Genomic DNA, 23288 nt, shown 5'->3' on the forward strand with positions numbered 1-23288 from the left:
AGCTAACTTTATCTATATTTAGCAATTTGGAAAAATCTCAAAAACAACGGTGACCCAAAAATGTTGCGGAAGAGTTAAGTACAGCACACCACTTCTGTAAATGTTAAAGGACATACAAAATCATATTACAAATCATTTACGGCCATCCACATGTGAATGCATTTAAAAATATAGATTGGGAGGGGCGCCTGGGTGCCTCAGTCAGTTAAGCGTCCAACTTCAGCTCGGGTCATGATGTCGTGGTCCATGAGTTCGAGCCCTGTGTCGGCTCTGTGCTTAACAACAGCTCAGAGCGTGAAGCCTGCTTCAGATTCTGTGTCTCCCTCTCTCTCTGCCCCTCCCCCACTCATGCTCTGTCTCTCAAAAATGAATAAATGTTCAAAAATAAAAATAAAAAATAAATTAAAAATATAGATTGGGAAAATATACAACAACTTCAGAAGAACAATTATCTCTGGGATGGGAAGGAAAGGAGACTGGGAAGGGGTACAAAGAATTAGTTATAATTTTTTAGTTCTTTAAAAAACAATACCTAAAGAAAATATGGCAAAATGTTAACAACTGTCAAATCTTTCGTAGGTATGTGGATGATGGTATAGAATAGTCTCTGTGCTTTTTGTTCGAAATATTTTATCATTTTAAAAAGAGGGACTAGTTAATGTTTTAGAATGACAGAAAATAAGACAATATGTGTGCTTTGAAAAGGGAGATGTGCTAATAAAGGCCAATTATAGCTTTTATTCTCCCAGTCAACTTAATTGGACCTTTTATAAAAAAGTTTTTAATTACAAATGAATACGCACTCATATAATCTTTGGAAAAGATATTCATAAAGAAAGCTAATCAGCATGAGTGTTATTATGGCACTTGAATCTGCTAGGATTCATGTATCTTTTAAAGTAAATCATTTTGAAAATGTCTATACTCATTACTTAAAAAATACATCCCATCTAATTCATATGTACAATAGATATTATGGTTGATCAGTGCTTCTCTAGCGACAAAAACCTACATGGGTAAATTCATACATCTAAAGTGGGGAGTGGCAAACACTAGCATCTCAGGTCCAGATCCCTGGTCTTCCTGTTAAGATTCCCCTTGAGTTTCATGTAAGGTACAAGTTATATAAATGATTTCAAATAACCCAAATTTTACAGTGTTACTGATAGCATGAAATTACTGGAAATAATTTTCTGTTGTTGGGTTAGGCTGAATAAATTATAGCCATCTCACTCTATGGACCATTAGAATGCTATTACTAATAAAAATTTGAAAACTATCAACCACATAGAACAGATTCCCAGAATAATATTAAATAAAAGGAACAAAACTTATACAAGCAAGGATTAAAATTATTTAAAAATATGGGTACATATGAATAAAATAGGAGGGGAACAGAAATAGCAGTTATATTTTTGGTAGTAGATTTGAGGGAGATTTTTCACCTTTAATTTCTTTTAATGCTGGCTGAATAAATTACTTAACTAGTTAGTGTTTTAAAACAGTTGTTCTATATATTACAAGAGAAATATGCTAAACTAAATCCCTTTTTCATAGCGATAACCCACAAAATCTTTTAGGTGTATTTTTTATTTTTTTAGATCTCTCAAGTTTCCTTTCATTAAAACCAAGCCAGCAGTCAAAAGCCAGAAATTCTGTTGCCTCTGCAAGTCAGAGAAGCTCTCTTCCTGTTTCAACTTCTGCCTCTAGATCTGACCTGCTATCAAGAATATTAGACTTCATCAAGTGACTTTATCTCTGAGATCCACTTACTTACAATGTGATCCTGGGATAATCACTGAAATGCTCTAATGTTTGTGTTCTTCTATCCCTAAATTTCTGTATTTACAAAATTCTCCAGGGAAGCCAAGTACTCACGGATTCATCTCAGATCTAGGGCTCATCCCCTACTTTCCTACCTCCTCAACCCTGGGGAAAACAGTGCTTAACATTGGATTCCACCTTGCCAGGGGCAGGCCAAACCTTGAAGAGGCAATTAAATCCCCAAAGATAAATAGCCTTTGCTCCTCAAGAAGTAAACTATGGTTTACTGAATCCTTGTGCATCCGGCACTAAACCAGGCACTTCAAAAATGTTACTGGAACCACCTTTCCCTACCAGAGACACACATAACCAGATGCTGGAGCCAGGGAAATCAGCATTTGCGATTTAGGGGCCAAGGACAGGTGGCCCTAAGATGGGCCACTTTGGTATGTAGATTATGCTGATCTGAAAACAAAAGCCCAAAGACTCAGGAAAAAGCTGACTCCCCACCCCTCCTCCCTGCCCTCAGCAACAGCTGCCTGAAAGATTTTAGATGAAGGACCTGCTCCACGAAGAGAGCTATCACGACAGATAACTACATTATAACATGAACTAGGTATAGTAGACAGGAAGGAACCAAGCAAAGCCTGTTTGATTAAAGTCCTAAGTCCTACAGTTGCTGAATGGCCCAGCAAACATCTGTTTACCAAACATTTACTCTTTTTCATCTTCCTGTGAGTTGTGTTCCTTCCCTTTGAAGTCCCAGACCCTTATCCCCCTTTTCTCCTTAGTTCAGGATGACATATAGACTTCATTTTGCCTGTCTGGAATTTCATGTCTGTAGATTCCCCTTATGTATGAAATTAAATTTGATTTTCTCCTGTTAATCGGTCTCATGTCAATTTAATTCTTAGTCCAGCCAGAATTCTGAGGGACAGAGAAAAATTTTCTTCTGCCCCAACAGTGACAAACATCCTGTGTGATTCCTAAACACACGCAAGTTTGAAAACCAAAGATCGAAGTTTTTCAACCTGAGTGAGGATTCATTACTGGCTTGTACTCCACATTAAAAAAAAGTACATAATGGAGACTATCAGAGTAAACTGCATGTAGTAAGTATTGTTTTTGTGAAATGGTTGTCAATTATATATTGGATATGTATATACTGGGCCACAATATAAATTTTATTTCTGTGAGTCACAGCAAAAACGTCTGAAAAGTACTAGCTAGGCATTACCGACATAGAATAATGCACAATGAAGAAAATAGAAAAAAAGCAATCAAGAGACAGCATAGCATATAGCTACACTCCACAAGTTATCTATCTTAGAGAAATAACAAAATTTAAGACATTTGTAGTCATAAGGGATATTGTGGTATAATTAATTTGGCCAAAAAGCCAGTAACTTTACTTTTAGCCAATAACTTAAATATACTTCCATTTTGTTTGTTTGTTTACTGTGGTAATATAACAAGGAGAATGGACAAATTACTCAAGTTTCACTTCACCAGATAGGGAGGAAGCTAGAAAAATATGATAGCCAAAGAAGGAAAGAAATTTAGTTAATTCATTAATCGAATTCCAATCCCTGGATAATCAAAAGTAACAACCATCCATGAAAGCCATCCTATCTTTCCTTGCTTACAACACTCAAATAATGTATTAGGGGCCCCACTACCAAACACAACTAACCAGTTGCGAACATTCCAAATGTATATTAAGCCACCCCCCTTTTGCTTAAAACCAAACCACGGAATCCACGGGAAACTAGGGTCACAACTGCACGTCTACGTGAAGTGAAGACACGCAGATTGCCAAGCAGTGGCAAGCGGGCGGCGTGCCTGCGTTTCTCCACTCCAAGGCGGGAAAAAGCAGGGGACCAGGTCCACTGTGTCACTGGGAGCGGGAGCAAGGTGTAGCAGGGATGCTCACCGCAGGGGTTCAGGCCCAGAAGTCATGCCCACAGCAAAGGAAAAGAAACGCGATCCCACCTTACACACAAAACACACCACCCCCAGCGCACACACACGTTCTGAGCCTAGGAAAAGAACCGTGATCCCACCCCCACCCCACAACACACACGCAGTCGATGAAAAGCGCGCTCCCACCCTACACGCCCCCTCCCCACACACCACACAAGCCGAGCTAAGGAAAAGAAGCGCGGTACCACCTTACCTGCGCTCGCTCGAGTACACACACACACACACACACACACACACACACACACACACGCTGAGCCTGAACGAACCACAACCTGTGTCTCTATCGCGCGGCGGGGAGGGGGAGTGGGGAGCGCGTGGAGAGCTGCGGCAAAACCTTCTCAACCCCCCGGGGCCACCGAGCCTATGCATCCATTCCCGCTGCCCAGGAGCCGCGGGAGGAGTCGTCCGGTTTGGAATTCACGTGCGGGAAAAGTGTAATGATGAGCGAGCCCGCCGATGCCTGGGACAAACGAAAACCTTGCAAACTTACCTTGGTGGCTGCCGCCGCCGCTCGCCGTCGGGGCTCCCAAAGTAAATGGGAAGGGCCTCCGAGACTGTCTAGCGGCCGGAGAGGCGGAACTGGGCCTACTCGGACCAGGGGAAAAAACCAGCGTCTACCACGGACCGGTTGCAGCTGGAGTGACGCTAACCGAGACAGACGCTTAACTGGGGTCCACCTAGTTAACTGGAAAGGGCGGCCATTGACCCCGACTGGCACGAGCTCGGATTGGTTGATTCTGGTGTTGTTTCAAAGGAAACTCTTCTCTGATTGGCCAGGAAAGTCAAGCGGGAACCCAGAGGTGGTGGGTGGAGGGGGCAACAAAATTGTTACCTAGGCAACACAGAGACGCAGAGCTTTCCGCAGTCTATTTTCGGAGCCTCGCCAGCTACCCGAAAACTGACCCAGGTGAGGAAGCCCGAACCTTAAGAAGGGAAAAGAAAGGGTCCTCAAATGCCCTGGCTACCAGAGAAACTGGGGAGAACTCTGGAGTACTTACCACCCTGAGAGATACCCAGAAAAGCCACAAATTGCAAATAGAACAGACCTTTTCCCTAAATTCCCCTGCCCTAGACACTAGAAGCAGGAGGCGGCTTTAAACAACTCGGTCTTTCAGGATGTGAGTGAGAGATAGGGCCAGTTTACCATACAGGGAATGGATGCTGTTCAACTGTCTGAAAGCCAAAATGAGCAAGTGAAGGCTTCCCAGTGCCTCTGTCAACTCACCACACTTATGGTTGTAACACTAATTTGAGAGTGAAAACTGTGTCCTTATAGGTAGATCTGGGTGCTCCAAGTTGGAGCAGCCACTGTTCCTTCTGTTTTACATGTACAGACATGGTTTATCCAGAGTGCATTGGTTAGGATATATATTTTTAGGGGGTATAACGCTGTTCAAACGGGGAAAAAGAAGTGGCCCGTGAGCTTGCTACGTAGACAATGGCCTGAGGGTTCCAACGGTCTTGGTCAGATCCGTTGAGGACTGAACAGCGGGCCACACTTAAGTGGGCTAGAGCGTGGTGTGTAAAGACTACCTGTACTTGGCAAGCCTGCTACTCACCAAGGACTGATTGGGAGAGTATTATATATCGTTGGACTATACCTGTCAAAAAGTAAGAAACCGTGTCAAAAAATAAAATCTGATTAAGGGGAGAGAACAGAATTTGACCAGAGGGGTAGGGGTCATTTCTCCTAAGACCTTCCTGTTGTGACAAAGATTCAGAACAGAGACTAATTCCCAAAGAAATTAAGAAAAAGGCCTGTTGACTTAGGGAGAAACTGTCAAAATAGTGAAGGAAAATTTGCTGTCTCCTTTTTAGATAAAGGTGGAGTATGAGAATGAGAGAAAAAAATTACTGACAAGTGTATTAAGTTTGCCTAAAATAATAATAGAGGAAGTATTGAATCAAAAGAGTCTCATTTATTTTATGAAATATTCCAGGTACTTTCAAAAGTCATCTTCTACTAACTGTATTTTAAATTTGTAAAAAAAAACTCTGTTAAGTCCTCATAGTTACTTATGACTTGGTACATTTTATAGCAGTGAAAGTTTGAGACCTAAAAAAGGAAATAATTCTTGGTATTGTAAAGGCAAAGCCAAAAATGAATTATTTTTAATAAGCAGGGAATTATTGATGTGTATACTGTAAAAAAAATGTAAAAATTAGCCAGTATATTGTAATTTAATTCAGACATAGGCAAAGATGATGTTTACTTTTGTGTTTTCAGAAGAATTTAACATAAGAATTGCTAACTAAGTATTATGTAAATAGAGTTGCAGAAGAAATGCCAAATTATTTAAGACAGTAAATGGATTTTTGTTTTGTTTCATTTTGTGTTTTTTAAGAGAGTAAATGGCTTTTGAATACTTTGAAATCATTCGGCTAGCAACAGTGCTTTACATAAGGATATGTGTTTACCTGTTAAACAAGTTCCCAAAGGATACTACTTGGTATCAACCAGCCTTCACAAAGAGAGTCTGACTTAATCTCAGGTTACTGATCTTGCTTCAGTGCCATGGGTCTGGAGCAATCCTGGTTGAGTTTTTCTAGTCCCTAACTGGTTTCAATGTTTTGGTAACGAGTTGTTTCTAAAGCGTCTGTCTCTTTAGCTCTTGTGGCTGGTACCAAGAGAGAGTCCCCCAATCACACCTTTATGTAGGAAGGCCCTACGTGCTCAAGTTGATGTCCAGAAGATGCTGCCATTGGAGTCAGCCTAGCAATGGAGAGTGAGAGAAATAAAAACAGAGGGCCTAGAAATTTTATTTTATTTTTTTATATGAAATTTATTGTCAAATTGGTTTCCATACAACATCCAGTGCTCATCCCAAAAGGTGCCCTCCTCAATACCCATCACCCACCCTCTCCTCCCTCCCACCCCCCATCAACCCTCAGTTTGTTCTCAGTTTTTAACAGTCTCTTAAATGCTTTGGCTCTCTCCCACTCTAACCTCTTTTTTTTTTTTTCCTTCCCCTCCCCCATGGGTTCCTGTTAAGTTTCTCAGGATCCACATAAGAGTGAAACCATATGGTATCTGTCTTTCTCTGTATGGCTTATTTCACTTAGCATCACACTCTCTAGTTCCATCCACGTTGCTACAAAAGGCCATATTTCATTTTTTCTCATTGCCACGTAGTATTCCATTGTGTATATAAACCACAATTTCTTTATCCATAGAAATTTTATTTTCTAATAACCAAATCTCAAGTTGATTTGGCAATATATTTTGTTTTTGATGAAACTACTGCTTACATTTAATTTAAATGTATTATTGGCCTATTTAAGTGACAATGCCAGATTCAGGCAGTGTGGCTCTGGAATTTTTTTTTTTTTTTAATCACTACACTACAAGAGTACTCTAAGCAAAAGGAAAAATACGTTCTCAGGTACAAAGGCAGGAGATTATAAGCTATGTTTAATAAGCAGTTCAGTTTTTAACAGAACACATTGCATGTAAGAGAATTAATAGGGAGGGGCAGAAAATTAGATGGGTGTAATATTCTAAAGGATCTTGGTTGCCAGCCTTACGATGAACCTAACATATGTCAAATTTACAGGTAAAAGATAGCCCTACAAATAAATAACACTGCACAGTTTGTAAAAAGGCATCTTGCTTTAGTTTTTCCAATGTGATCTGTTTTTGTCAAACTTTAAAGTTTTTAATAGTTTAATTATTCTTAATTTGTTAAACTTCTAAAAAAATCTAGTAGAATCTTCATTTCCCTTGAATTTAGAATATTTTTTCCAAAAATTCATATCATTGTTTTTCTCTTTTGATACTTTGAACTATTTAGTTATTCACAAAGTACTAGTGATTCCTTTACATCTCAAAATATAATAACAAGCTTGTCTTGATTTATTATTTCGTGTTTGCAGGTTATTATTACAGTTGCTATGGTAAAAATTATTTTTGCTTAAGGGCCAATTTCATTATGCTATCTCTACTCCAATTTAGCTACTTGTGAATCTATGCCATTTTATGCTAGCATAATTTGGATTTAAGAAGTCTAACTCCTAATATGCTTTGGATACATAGAGTGTTACTATCAATTATTGTGAATGATTTGTTGTATACTCGAACATGCATCCCAAGAAGTGGCATCCCCTTTAAAGCAATCACGTTGGGAGTCTATCCACTTGCTGTTGGTATTGCTCAAATTACTTTTGAAAATGCTCTTTCATGATCACCTTGAGGTCTGTAGCTTACTTATTCTTTTGAACCTCCTCAAAGTACCAAATCTTCATATTTTGAAAGTAGATGTGATACCTAGATACATCTAGAAATCACTTGGAGGCAAATCTGATTTTTAATCATAAGGATGTCTATTTTCTTAGTAATACATATGAAGGCAATCCCAAAATATTTTGAGCACTGATAGCATAACTTACATCAGCGTATAACCTTCCAAGGTGACTACTTTGAAATACAACATTCGTATGAATTTAATCATGCTTCATTCAGTATTCATAAACTACTGACTATATGCCAGCTCCAGTTTTCAAGACTCTCGGCTTACAGGTATGGCTTCCCACTGCCCACACTGCCCTGCCTCTCACCAGATGAGAACAAGGCCAGAACTTCTTCCCAACTGGTAGGGATTTAAAATAAATCTGCTTTCCCTAAATCCTGTATCCACCATACCCACTGAATGACAGCGTTGCAGCAGGTAGCTGCATAGAGTGACGCAAGAAAGCCTTGGATTCAATGTCTGGTTGTCTTTTCCAGCTGTGATGTTGAACCCTGCCATATTCTGAACCTTTATCCCTAACTGCCAACTCTCCAATTATTCTCAAGAACCAGATCCTGCCTCCTATACCTCGACCTATGGACCAGGGTTCTGCTTCACCTATATAGACCTCCCTCTAACCATGCTTTTCAACCTTTCTGCCTTGAAACATTGCTCATGTCCCCAGACTCCTTCTGTCATGTCCCTCCCAAGAAGACGAAAATCTATGAAGAGCAGTTCTGATTGCTACCTCAGATACTATATTTTGGACTTCTGAATACACTTCTTCTGCATTAGCTTGGCTGGTTCCAGTTTATTCCCCTATCACCAGCTCACCATTGAGCTCTTACAAGCATCATCATTAAGTATCTGTGTGTGCTGGCACCATGTGCCAAACAATAATAATTTTATATAGCTTTTCACATTTTAGCAAACTCTTTCACCTACATTGTATAATAAGGCCATCACAAGTTTGTAAGGTAGGAGATAGAGGAATAATAAAAGTTTCTATTATATTTGTTTTTTTTTTAAGTCTCACTGTGCAATCTCAACTCAAAATACTGTTCATATCATTGCATCTGATATCTGGATCCATTTCCCCTTTTGCTGTCAAAGGTAGAAAATGTGTCAATAAACTTTTTTGCTTTTAGTGTTCAGCAAATATTTAATGACACATAATCAACTAGAACTTTTGAAATATAAACAGGAGCCTCTTTGTTTAATTTAATATGTGTCAATTATTCATTTCCATAGCAGACTACCAGACCATACTGTTAGAAGATTGCTTTCTCACCACTTATTTTACCTTTTGCAATTTAATGAGTTTCCAATGTAATGAGTTTTATCATTAACTTATTTAACATCATTATTAGAAGTGATATTCATGTCCAGCAAAATTAAGTTTTTAAAGGACCAACAATAGCTCACATATGTTGAGTGCTTACTATGTGCTAGGTACTGTTCCAAGCTCTTTTACATGTATTGAGCTACGTAATTCTTGTAACAACCCTATGAGGTAGCAGTATTATTATTCCTATTTTATAGGTAAGGAAAAATGGGGTTAAATGACATGCCAATGTCACAGAGCCGGGAAGTAAATGATAGAAATCTAGGCAGCATGACACCAGAGACCTTACTCTTAACCACTATGATATACTGCCCCTATGGTAGATTTAACATTTCTTTCATACCCTTGACTTCTTCAATAAGCATTTAGATCAGTTTTATATTTAAAAAAGAAAGTCAAAATAATAGTAAAACATAAAACAGAAGGTTTGTGAAACACCATCTGCATGCAGATTGATTTTGATAGGTGATTGTACCAGCACACATTTGAAAATCCCTTTGTATTACTGTTCTAGGCACAATGCAGAAATTTTAGTGGATCGTTTAGTAACAGCACTAAAGAAGTGTTGCCAGTGAATTGAATTTATAAAATAACATTTAAAAATATTAGCAGAGGTGTAGAAAAGATTCCTATTACATTTCTGTTCAAATCATTAGCAATAGTCTTTATTCAGGTTATTCATTAAAGTCTGTGACACTTTCAAGATTTTTAAGGACTCTGAATTCCTACCCCAAATGTAACTGTAAGGACTATTTAAAAGACTGATGGTTGGTAGGATCGTAGGTAGTTGAGATTTTCCTATTTATGCTTTTAATGTATTATTTCCTCAAATTTCCATGATAAACATATACAGTGTCACTATTACAATCATAAAAACAGTTCATTTATTTTGTGTAACTTTTCACTAAAGTCAATGAATCAACCCTCTAGAATTCTCAAATGGCAATATAATGCTAGGCATCATCAAGGGTTGATTAAAAATTTAATCTTCATATCTTCAATGAAATAGAAAACCAAAATATCTCTCTCTGATTATATTCTTCCTCAGAATATGGAACCTGAAAATATGGAGTCTGAAAATACAGAAACCGAAAATATGGAAACTGAAAACATGGAATCTGAAAACATGGAAATTGAAACCATTTCTTCAGTTTCAGCCCTGCAAGCTCTCTCTAAGCTACTTTATCCTGAAGAGGATGATTTTGAGGCTGGACAGGTGGTCGTATACTTACAGATGAATCAATTCTGTTCATGCTAAGTTGTTAAACTGTATTTGAACAACTCGTTCCAACCTTTGCTATGGGAGCAAGGCTGTGTCATCTGATACATTCACAGGAGGCTGTAGGACTGATTATTCATGAGAGTATAACCTCTAGTACATTTCTAGCAAACATAATTATATTTTTTTCTAAACTACCTGAACAGTGAATAGGAAGATAGTTCTGTAACTATGGTAGCAATAGCCACATTTTAAAATGTTTGTCATTTATATTTATGGCCAAAGAATGCTTGACAACCATTGAAATGAGTGGTAGCTAGGACTTTTAAGCCTCTAGACAGTATGTGTATAAACAATAATTTCATCTAGACACTATTAATTAGGCCCCCATAATCCAGTTTCCTTGATTTTTTAAAATTTGTCTACACATGAAAACAGAACAGAAAATAATTTGGGCCAAATAATGGGGCAAACTAGCTTTAGCCTACTAAAACTGACTTGTGTGATACATGTTCAGATAGAGCTGTGGAATCTAATTTGTTGTACAATATTTGGGATCAGGACAGGTAACCTCAGGGAGGCTTACAGCAGCAATATGGGCTTCATTTTGTGGAAGGAGAGTTCCAGAAACTGACCGGCCACTCCACAGTCATTGGCGGTATTCCCAGAATAATCAAAATACTTTTATGTAACCCCTTGCTCTCCATTCTCCTACTCCTTAGGTATCAGCAAATCTTGGCTGTCAGACTGCTTATGTGAAGGCAAATAAAATTGGGGGCAGAAACCTCACACTATAGCAGAATATGTCAATCCGCTTTAAATTATTTTAGTGAAGTTGTTATTATGACCAGTTTGCCACAAATAAACCATCTTCAGCGAGCAGGCATATCAATTTGCTCCTCCCCAAATTCTTTTCTTCTATTGTGTGGAAAAACAAGTATAATCTGAATATGCAGCAAATTTGGTGGCTCAGATCAACACTGGATTGATCTTGCACCATCTGGGAAGAATTAGAGGGAATGTGCAGAATCAAATAAAGACTAAGACATGCAATGAAAATAAAATGTGTAGATGGTAACTGAATCAACTTGGAGCCAGGGTTAGAAACCAAGAAGCTTTGGTCAGGCAGGAGTTACTAGGGGCCAAACAAAAATCAGCACAATAATAATAGCATTGAATACATACAACAAATAAAACATTGGAGAAAAATTTAGGAGCAATGTATCAGTGAAGTTAGGAGGGCAGGTTCATTTTTGCTGCCTGAAGCTGAAATAGAATAACGATACAGCCTGCGAAGGGTAAGGGTAGGGTTATGTCATATACAGAAAATATGTTAAATATCTGAGAAACAGCAATCTCGAATAAAGGCAAGTGAAACTTGTAACTGGAACAGATTCAGAGATAAAGATTCACCCTGGTTACAAAGCCTGTTCTCTTTGGCGTTTACGTATGGGGATGTTTATTTGCATCTAGAGGTGATTCTAGGAGAACGATGAGTGATTAGGAGAATAGAGACACTAGGATAATTTTACCAAATTGTACAATTCATAGAAGAAAATTACTGTAATAATGTATGATTCTGTATATCTGGGTTATAAACAATTTTGAGGTAATTGGTCATTCAGACACCCCTGTACAGCTATCATTAGAGGATATAGAATTGGAGTATCAGAACAGTGGGAGAATAATTAATGTTTCTAATGAACTATTAAATTTTCCAGGAGAAAAATGGTTTTTCATTTTTTAACATGTATGAATCTTGATAACTGTGGAATGATTACAAGAGTGATGTGGTTTTGAAAACACTCTCTCTGAAAACAGCATTAGAACTGTTGCATACACGTTGGTTTATTTACAGTCCCCATCATGCATTAAGAATCTAGGAGATTGGGAAGAGACTGCTTTTGAAACTCAAAAGGGGATCTTAAGGCCTGTGGGAAATAATGCTCACCACTCCACAGACATTGTAAAAAAGTTGTTCTAATTCTCTTACATATTGCAAAGTGGCATGAATTGCAATGACAAATTACTCAGATAATTGGATGTGGATCCATGGTAAAAGCTGAAATGATTATTTTTATAGAGAACATTTGCAAGAGGGTTTTTAATGTTTTTATTATCCTGGTTCATCTTTTCACTTGAAATTTTTGTTTTTAATCATTTATTTTCATTAAGTTAATAAACTGCAATTCCCTCTCTGTTGTGATGTACTGATTGAATCATCACTGTGCATGGAGAGCATACTAATTTTTTTCAGGAATGTTCGAGTTTTTATTTGTATGGATTTTAATTTTCGGTGGAAGGAGTCACTCAACAAAACAAGAGGTCCTCATGTTCCAAGAAATGCTTTACTCTGATTGACTATTAGTATTCTAGTGATTAATAACTTAAGAAAAGCACCACAAGTTTATATGACCTTAGTGATTAAAAAGAAAAAAAACATACAAAATACGGTCTTGGGATTTTCACATAAAAATGCCTGTAACACTTTAACCGCAGACATAGCACTTTTGAAGCACCTTTTGGAAAAGAATGGTTACTGTCTCAGAAACCATTGAGATGTTACAGATTAGTTTCTGATTTATAGCTGTTGGAATAGTTTAGTATAATAAAGACACAGGTGAGCTTTGCCACTGGCTTTCAAGGACAGACACTATTCCTTTTGCCCAAATAGGACATCGTAACTCTTCTACATGTCTGAAGTCTTGGGAGATAGGGGCAGGGGCCTGAGAGAAGAGAGCTAGAGATGGTAGTTTGCCAGGATGCAAGGAGATAAGACTTTTTGACTGCCAGCAATGGAGTAAATTGGAGCTGCGGAATCTGGCATCAGCAAGAACAATCAGTAAAATACTGGGGTTTTCTTGAGATATCTAAAGACCCCTGAGAAAGACCAATGAGGCAGTTGCTGCTATGCTGAAGGTGTAATATGTGTTATACTTCAGTGAAAAAAGGAAAATTGTTCTTGTACTGGGGAGTAGAGTAGCAGCCCTGTGGGGGTATGTTTCCTTGCACAAAGGATGGCAAAATCAACTCGTAAGATGACTGAAGTGGTTTAGCATGTATTTGACGATATTAATTGGGGGTTGCTGTTTAAATCCATTAGTTCAGTGTCATGAGGTGGTATGACGAGGAAGGGTTTCATACCCACAGTGGAAAAGAAGTAAAATCTGTTAACAGGAGTTTTGAATGAGTTCTTTGATATGTATATACTTAAGACCCTAGTTAGTGGTTTGTTTTTGTTTCTATAAAACTTTCCCATCTGTTTCCATCTTCTACCTATGACCAGATACTGCCCAAACCCAAAATTGTCAATGCTTTTACACTAATACTTTGTTCTGACCTTCAAAGAGATGAATGTGGCTCATCCCCCTATCCGCAGGGATACATGATTCACTGGGCTGGAACTGGGGATTTAGTCTGATCAAAGACTGCCTTAGGGTCTATTAAACTAAATACTTTTTGAAAGGACAAGGAAAACACATTCTAAATAATACTTGACATCTGTCTCTCTGTTGTATAACAACGATGCTTAATTAAATGAGAAGCACTATGAAATTTGAGATGGAAAACTTACCAACTTTCAAGTATTATCGGTCACGTAAGTTGAACAAGTAGTAATTACAGAATGTTGGGCTTTTTTTTCTTCTTTCCCAGCCAAATTGTTCATCTGCTTTTGGAGCCATGGGTCCTGGGAATATTGGACCACCAAGAATAGAAGAGCTCAAAGGTAAGTTATTTAACAAAGCATATAGATCACTATAATTGGTATAATCTTTTCTTTGGGAGCAAAATTGTAGGCAGAGTAATATTAACACTAGGATTTGTCAGAGATGAACTCAAATAATTGTGGAAGTGATGAACAGCCATTTACATATAAGATGATGTTTTTACTCTACTATTGTAGGTAAGTCATTTTTCTACTAATGGAAATTAATTCGCCTTAAATTATTCACATTCATTTTTTGGCATATTTCCCGAGATGTTAAACCAAGAAAGTCATGTGTGGTTAAATAACTTTTTTATTATTTAGGGTCTAGTTACCAAGTTGCTTAGCTTCTTCACTTTCTACCCTGCTATATCTGCTATATTCTGGCAATTTTACAGGATTCATTAATTCATTCAACAAATATTTATTGAAAGCCTGTTATATGCCAAGCATTATGATCATCTCTGGGACTATGATGAAGATCAAAACAGAAAGGTCTCTGCCCCAATTGAGCTTATAGTATTTTGGAGAGCACAATAAAACAAATAACGACACAATTTGATCTTACACCAAAATACTTATAAATTAAAGTCCATTTATATATGATGGGCTTTAATTATACATTAAATAGGGCAACTGATATAGTTATTTAATATATAATTAAATATATTAAGTATATAATGAAATATGTTTATATTTATAATATATATTCATACTTATATAATATATTTAATTATAATACATAATATACAATACATAATTAAATATATTTAATTAAAATATATATTTATAATTAAATAATTATAAATATATAAATATAATACCTATAGTTATACGTATATAAATATAATACATAATACATAATTAAATATATTAATTATAATATATATTTAATTACATATTAACTGGGTGACTTATATAGTCACAGGTCCAATAAACCAGAATAAATATTTCCGGGGATGTTTTCCCAGCATTTTGGCCTATACATTTTCATATAGTTTAACATTTTACACATCTTCGAAAATATAGAATGCTCTAATTCTGTCATGATGACAGTTGCCAGAGTTGGATAGGGAAAGGAAAAGAAGTTCCTTCATCAATTTAGCTGATTGTAAAAGATTTCATCGGGAAAAATGTTTAAAATAATGGCTCAAATGAAGTCTGAGAGAATGATTTTAAAATTTCAGTTATTAGACTCTACATACTGAAGAATCTATTTACCTAGTTCAAGAGATGTTGGGGGGCACCTGGGTGGTGCCTGGGTGGCTCAGTCGGTCGAGCGTCTGACTTGGGCTCAGGTCATGATCTCGTGATTTGTGAGTTGGAGCCCCACGTCGGTCTCTGTGCTGACAGCTCAGAGCCTGGAGCCTGCTTCAGATTCTGTGTCTCCATCTCTCTCGGCCCATCCCCTGCTTACACTCTATCTCTCTCAAAAATAAATAAATGTTACCAAAAAAATTTTTTTAAAGAGATGTTGGAAGACTAGTTCAAATTTTAATGTATTTCTATGCTGCCGGTATTTCTGACATAATGTCTAATAACCTCTAAATTCTGAGAACAATGAGTCATTTGTAACATATTTTATATAAATCTGTAATTAGGCTTCACAAAGCCCATGCTAGATAGAGGCAGATAATTTGAAAAGAGTGGCAGTATTGAAAACCTAGTAATCAAGTGCATTTCTGGGGATGTTTAAAAGGAGAACTCAAAATAATGTTCTGCACCTAATGTTGGTCTGCATTTGCTGCCCCAGTAGTTGGAACAAATGTAAGCTGAGTTTTTGCATGCCTCGTTTACTTTTAAACATTTAAAGATGACATGTAGAAACCCAGGTACATGCTCAGTCCTACATAAAGGACAAGTGATAGAGATTTTCTTTGAGGCTCCCATCTGCCTGAGGAAAATACTGGATTAAAAATTGACCATTGTATCCACTGTTTTCAATTTCTTTAACCAACAGTATTTTTAAAGAATTATGTCATGCTTGCATGGAAAAGGTATCAAAGAACTTCTATATAGTAATACACAATGCAAGATAAGACATTTCTACACAAATCAGATTGATTGTATGTTTGATTTGTTCTTTTACATAAATATTTTACATGATCCTAGTATTTCTATGTATATCTATGTTCTATATGTTTCATATAAGATGTTACTTCATATATTGAGTATATATGCTATATGCATATACATATGTGCACACACACAGAGGCTGGAAAGATATACATCAGAATGCTCTCATTGATTATCTTGGGTGGTTGGATTACAGATTATTTATTTTCTTCCTTTTGCTTATATGTTGTTTCTAAATTTTCTCAATTATTATTATAATTTTATGACATATTGGTTGTGTATTGATTCAAAAACGTCAAGTTTTTACAAATTAAGCTTGTTTGACCAAAAAACAAGCTAGTGGTAACAAATAGAAAATGTTTGACTTTGACGATCCCAAACTGCGTGTGAAGAACGGGAGCAATTTTGAGGGGGAAAACAGACAACAACTTCAGCTTTATCTTCCCTTTTTTTTCACAGTCATCCCTCAAAACAGTGATGAAAATGTCGAGGATATCTGGAATCCAGAGGAAGTTCCAGAGGGAGCAGAGCACCATGACACGTGGGATGTTAGAGAAATACCAGAGTAAGTCAAATGAAGGCGGGAATGTGTTTGGGGCTGAAGTTCGATGTGTCATCCAATACCATTCTATTTTTGACAGGATTCATAAAGTAACTTCTACCACATGAAATAGAAGACTGCAGTGACACACAGAAGCCATGTGTAATTGATAATTTTTTTCCTTGTGGAGCAGAAACAAAGTAAAACATAACACCTCCCTTTAGTTATTATCTAACAAAAAATGAAAAATAGTCATTTCCATTACAAAATTGTATTCAGTGTCAGTAGTATAATGTGGAACTAACACTGGGAAAGAAAAGCCCATTAAATTACAAGCATTCATACAAACTAAATTATTATACCATGTTTATGTGTCAAAGACCTGCGTTTAATTACTCAATATTCAATTTCGGTAAAAGGCTATGTTCTCCCTCCGATTATCTATTATTACCTGGACCTGTTTACTAGTTATTTTAAGATTCTGTTTAATATATTTTGCAAGCAGGATTGAAGCCTCACCTTGTAGCTTTTTCATTAGGAACTGTGAATATGAATTGTAAATATGGAATTTAGGATTATTAACATAAAAAGTTCCTTCACTTTGATAAAATAAATCACCCACAATTTCAAGGAACTGAAAGTGTGTTCACATTCATAATTGAAACTAATGGTTAAATACACTAAGCATTAAATATATGTATTTTTTTATATTTTAGTTAACGTACAGAGCAATATTGGTTTCAGAAGTAGAATTCAGTGATTCATCACTTACATACAACATCCGGGGCTTTAAAATAAAATCTTGATTGAGTATTTAGAATAGCTTGAAAAACAAAGGCAGTACTTACAAAATTATAATGTACTTTATAAATTCTTGAAGACTTCTATGGTAAGTGATCTGACAACTTTTCTAATTCTGACTATAAAATTGTGTCCAATGTTAGAAAAAAAAAAACCTTATGCATCTATCTTCTACTTCCATTCTGAAAATAGAAACAGTGGGAGACTGCAGATAATTAACTGGAAAAAAGTATCCAACTATCGCATAAACAATGTAAAAAAAACCCTATAAACCTCATAAAAAAAAAATCAAAGGGGATTTTAAAACATTTCTGTGTGCATCTTAAAAACGAAGAGAGTAAATCTCAGGTTATGTTTATACAGTGCCCACGCATCCGTATAAAAGGTAAGAAGTAAGCCACTCATTTGTCATACTGTCTAATGAATGTCAAACATCCATATGTGGCAAGTTCCAAATTTGAGTAAATTTTCACTTCTCATCTTGATGTTTGATGTTCTGTAGAAATAACATCCATGAAAGCTTTAAATGAATAAGAACTCCAGTCAGGGTATGAAGAAAATTGCTTTATAAAATTTTTTAATCTTATTTTCCATTTTATGCAAGTAAATTTCAAAATGTCCCAATGGGTAAAGAAGAAAATGGGTAAAGAAAGTGAGCAAGCAGCTCACAAAAAAGAATCATGAGTGGCCACATGCAAAGTAAGATGGGCCTGAGCTGAGTCACTGGCCTTGGGTAGAAATGTGAGGATCTTTATTTGAGAGAGTCTTAAAGGAATATATGGTATTCAATTAGATATAATGAATGAGAGGAAAGCCTCAGAAATGATGCTGAGGGTACCAACTAGGGTGACCAGGTGAATAGTGAGGCTATTGACTGTGATTGGGAACGAAGGGAGAGGGGAAACACTGAGTTTGGTTTTGGATGTGTGGACTGTAAGGTGCCTTTGGGACATCCAGGCAAACGTAGACAGTTGGAAAATTGCATCTGGAGATGAGGAGAAAGCAGCAGCTAGAGCAAATCCATTTGGTAGTCATGGAGTGTGGATCGATAGCCTTCTGTTTTGTTTTGACCTGGCTTCACCTTTGTAAATATAAGGTAAATGTTATAGTTATAGTTATAGTCTATTAAGAAAAAAGTGCCCCATATCAAATAGCTACTTATTGCTAGCCCTGTTCAAACTCAAAGAAATCCCTTTTCCATTCTTGGGGATTCCTATTTGCAAGTGGTCAGAAGTTCAATATAGTCCTTTAGTCTTCCTATCCAGAGATTTACCATTTCTTCATAAGGGTAGAATTAAATGGAAAAGATCATTTGTAAACATTTGCTTACTACATTCCACCTAAAAAGATAAGGTCCATTGTGGCTGGGTGATTCTAGAAACCATCCTGTCCCTAGGGTCCCTAATTTGGGGACAAAGAAAGATTTGTGAATTGTCATGGGTGAGGTGAAATGTCAGGAAAATCTTTCACCGGGCTAAGAACTCTGTAGGCCTAGGGGCACCTGGGTGGCTCAGTTGGTTAAGTGTCCAACTTCAGCTCAGGACATGATCTCGTAGTTCGTGAGTTCAAGCCCCATAACAGGCTCAGTGCTGACAGCTCAGAGTCTGGAGCCTGCTTCGGATTCTGTGTCTCCCTCTCTCTCTGCCCCTCCCCTGCTCATGCTCTCTCTCTCTCTCTCAAAAATAAATAAGCATTAAAAATTAAAAAAAAAGAACTTTGTAAGCCTAGATTGTAAACACTGCAATGTAGTTGTGCTGACTGCATTACCAGTGTTTCCACTGTAGAATTTTAGAGGCAAAAAAGATTATAGAGGTCATTGAGTTCAAACCTACCCTTCTCCCCACGACTTTGTGACTTGACCAAGGTCACACAGTTAATGACAGAAAAAGTACTAAACCTGGATTTTCTAACTCTACTCTGTGGCTTCAATTTAGCAGAGGAGGATTTTTATCTATCCATCAAACCCTGGGTTATGGGCCTACTATTTTTCTGAGCCATCGTTTTCCAGGAAGAAAAAAAAGAACTTTTTTTTCCCTTCTACTTTTAATCACCTTAGAAGTTCCCTTAACCCTTTTTATTTGTATAGCTCTAAAACAGTTAAGGTTAATTTTTTGAAAATAAGTAGATACAATATAAATCCTGATTTACAGCGTTAGGTATTTTTGACTGTATTTCTAGACTTCTATTTCTTTATGTTCTGCTATATGCCTGAAAAACTGTCAGAACTTTATTTTTTGTAATAGCATGTCCCCGTAGTTTCTAGTTTTTTTGCCCTGTGAGAAAATTGCTCTTTCTTTTGAGTCTCTGTATCATTGACCCCTTTTTTTTTCCAGGTATGAGATTATATTCAAACAGCAGGTGGGAACTGAGGATATGTTCCTAGGATTTTCGAGAAAAGACTCTTCAACAGCATGTTGTGAAGATCTAGTGGTGAGCTTCTCTCCATTTTCCATATGACCATTATGGCTAAATTGACTGACTGACTGTTTTACACATAATACCATAGGCAAGGCAGTAAACTCTTTAAAAATAATGGTTGCTATATTTTAGGCACTAATGGAATAATGGGATTGATAGTTTAAAATTGGTAAACATGTACAAAATAAACTCCATTTACACATATGGGTAAGATTTACAAATAAACATAGTAGAATCATATGACATAATACACTATTTCTAGCCCTATTAAAACTTCCATTTGGGACGCCTGGGTAGCTTAGTTAATTGAGCATATGACTCTTGTTTAAGGCTTAGGTCATAATCCCAGGGTCATGGGATCAAGCCCCACATCAGGCTCCGTGCTGAGCATGGAGCCTACTTAAGATTCTCTCTCTGCCCCTCCCCCCTCTCATGCTCTCTCTCTAAACAAAACAAAACAAAACAAAACAAAACAAAAACCTACTCATTCTGATTGGACTGAATTTTCTTTCATCCTAGTTCTGTTCAATGAATGCCATCTGATTGGTTATTAACTTATGATGAGTTGATGGCAACCAGAATGAAATCTTCCCTTCCCTGAATCTCTCTTACTTCTTCTAATGACTCAGCTTATAATGGTGAGATTTAAAAAGGGACTTTTTCTTAAATTTTGGATCTGAACTTCTGATTTAAAACTCTAAAAAGATGTATAAAATGTTACTTGACTCCCTTATCCAAATGATTCTATTTCTATGTAATAATAATAACAATACCAATGACATCAATGAGATCACCTTACTTTTGCTTATTTGAGCCTCGTAATGATCTTGTTGAAAAGTCTGGACCTACCTAAGAGTGTGGAATGCAACTCTTTTTGGTAGCATATACTAGTAATTCTGGTCTGGAGAATTTTTTTTCCCTGAGATCAGGGACTATACGTATATCTTTCCCCCTCTCTCATAATACTCTACATTATAGAGTACTGAGGTGCCCATTGGAGATGCTTAATATTTTTTCCTTAAGCAAATGATAAATGGTATCTCTCTGTTGCATGAACTTCAGGTTTTCTCTTATTAGCAAAATCTAAGACATTCAATTGAATCAAGTAACATAATGGGAATAGCGAGTTTAAGTACCTCAGGAGATTTTTCACATTCTAATGAGTTAAGGTTTCAAGTGATCTTGAAGTAATTAGCTCCCAGGGTTTTACCAGTAATATCCCAATTCCTCTCTTTTAAATAACTGTAAAATAACATTTTTGATGTCTAGTATTGAGGATTGCTATAAACTCTGGAGGAATTTCAGGCCCTAAGTAAATAACTGTTGTGAGCCTTTCCATTTCTCTCTTGTAAAACGCTACTAGTATTAATAATAAAGGTATCCTGAATGAAGACTCTTGGAACCCAAATTGTACCTCAGAGTACTATACAATTTATGTAAAACTCAACAAGTATAAGCAGAAGAAGACCTGATCTCTTCCTTTAATGAACTTCTAATTGACTGGGGAGACAGCACTAACATAAATGAAATCATCTTATTATTAACAATGAAACTCAGTGTTGACAGTTTTAAGTCTACCAGGAGTTTAGAAGGTTTGGCTGAGGCACGGATGGCACTGAATGGAAGCCGCATGAAATATTTGTTGGTGCTATAGCACCTCACCATATGTATACTGTTCTTTCTTTTCATACATTCAGTCTTTAAACACTTAGTACCATTGCATACCAGGCACTGTTCTAAGTACTAGGGATACAAAGATAAATAAGATACAGTCAATTACCCTCAAGGAATTTATAGTAAAGGGGATGGAAGACTAACAAATCATTGCAATCCAATATGGTAAGTACATATTTAGAGGCATATACCAGGTACATGGTGACATAAAGTGGAAAGAGATCAACACCCGGTGGACAGGATTTTTCCAGTGGACAACATTCCAAGAAGGGCATTCCAAGCAGAGGTAAGGCACATGGGAAGGTATCTAGGCATGAAATAGCCTGGCCTATTTGAGTAAGCTGTGCGTATAAGAATAATAAAGAGTAATTGTGGACAGTGGTGTACTGGTAAGCTGACTCTCAAAAAAGAGGAAAAAATCCCTGATTTGTAGCTTAAATTTTATCCTATAAGCACATTAATGGTGATATCCACTATCGTTGCTTAACCCCACTGGTAAGACTTGGACTGAAGAGGTTGTCGACTGCATCTCAAGTATTTCTTCTTCAAATGTATAAGCTTATTATTCCTGTTGATAATATAGCATTTTCTCAGATCTAAGACATCATCAAATTGTAATCATGCCACTTACTTAATAAAAAAAGGAGCAATAACTATACGACCACGTTAAATGTACACATTGGTTGTGTGATGCATCCCAGTATCAGAAACACTAAAATGTGGGGGGAATTACACCTTAGAATTGGCCAAATTTCTTATTTGGGGGCTGGACCTGGTCTCTATATAACAATCCAAACCAGAGACTTCAAAAAGAAGACCTCTGTTTAAGCTGAAGAGGATAGTAACACAAACAATCTGTTTAAGTACAAGAAGGGATTTGGGATCTAAAAATTCAGGAGGACCTGGGATTTATACCTGGGATGCAGGGCTAGTTCAATATCCGCAAAACAATTAACATGATTCATCATGTCAATAAAAGAAAGGACAAGAACCATATGATCCTCTCAATAGATGCAGAGAAAGCATTTGACAAAATACAGCATTCTTTCTTGATAAAAACCCTCAAGAAAGTAGGGATAGAAAGATCATACCTCGAGATGATAAAAGCCATATACGAGCAACCCAACACTAATATCATCCTCAGTGGGGAAAAACGGAGAGCTTTCCCCCTAAGGTCAGGAACAAGACAGGGATGTCCACTCTTGCCACTGTTATTCAACACAGTATTGGAAGTCTTAGCCTCTGCAATCGGACAACACAAAGAAATAAAAGGCATCCAAATTGGCCAGGAGGAGGTAAAACTTTTACTCTTCGCAGAGGACATGATACTCTATATGGAAAACCCAAAAGATTCAACCAAAAAACTGCTGGAACTGATGCATGAATTCAGCAAAGTTGCAGGTTATAAAATCAATGCACAGAAATCGGTTGCATTTCTGTACACCAACAATGAAGCAACAGAAAGAGAAATCAAGGAATCGATCCCATTTACCATTGCACCAAAAACCATAAAATACCTAGGAATAAATCTAACC

The 23288-nt window shown here is 36.8% G+C and overlaps 2 protein-coding genes across 5 annotated transcripts in view; one reads left to right on the forward strand and one right to left on the reverse strand.

Moving 5' to 3' along the window:
• NUP62CL (nucleoporin 62 C-terminal like) overlaps positions 1-4448 on the reverse strand; it is a 79678-nt gene extending 75230 nt beyond the window's left edge. For 2 of the 3 annotated variants that reach the window (XR_008289811.1, XM_027054899.2), the window contains exon 1: positions 4238-4448. The gene's annotated coding sequence lies outside the window, so the exon portion shown is untranslated. The remainder of the gene's footprint in view (positions 1-4237) is intronic. The other variant, XM_027054898.2, reaches the window with a different exon arrangement.
• An 81-nt stretch (positions 4449-4529) lies between these two features.
• DNAAF6 (dynein axonemal assembly factor 6) overlaps positions 4530-23288 on the forward strand; it is a 36429-nt gene continuing 17670 nt past the window's right edge. Inside the window, exons 1-5 of one of the 2 annotated variants that reach the window (XM_027054896.2) lie at positions 4530-4654; positions 10367-10534; positions 14192-14264; positions 16779-16884; positions 19995-20091. In XM_027054896.2, coding sequence (XP_026910697.1) covers positions 10370-10534; positions 14192-14264; positions 16779-16884; positions 19995-20091 — 441 coding nt within the window. In that variant the 5' untranslated portion in view covers positions 4530-4654; positions 10367-10369. Of the gene's footprint in view, positions 4655-5200; positions 5359-10366; positions 10535-14191; positions 14265-16778; positions 16885-19994; positions 20092-23288 lie in introns of those variants that run through there. The other variant, XM_027054897.2, reaches the window with a different exon arrangement.

The sequence above is a fragment of the Acinonyx jubatus genome, chromosome X (assembly GCF_027475565.1).
Source record: "Acinonyx jubatus isolate Ajub_Pintada_27869175 chromosome X, VMU_Ajub_asm_v1.0, whole genome shotgun sequence".
Classification (NCBI taxonomy): domain Eukaryota; kingdom Metazoa; phylum Chordata; class Mammalia; order Carnivora; family Felidae; genus Acinonyx; species Acinonyx jubatus.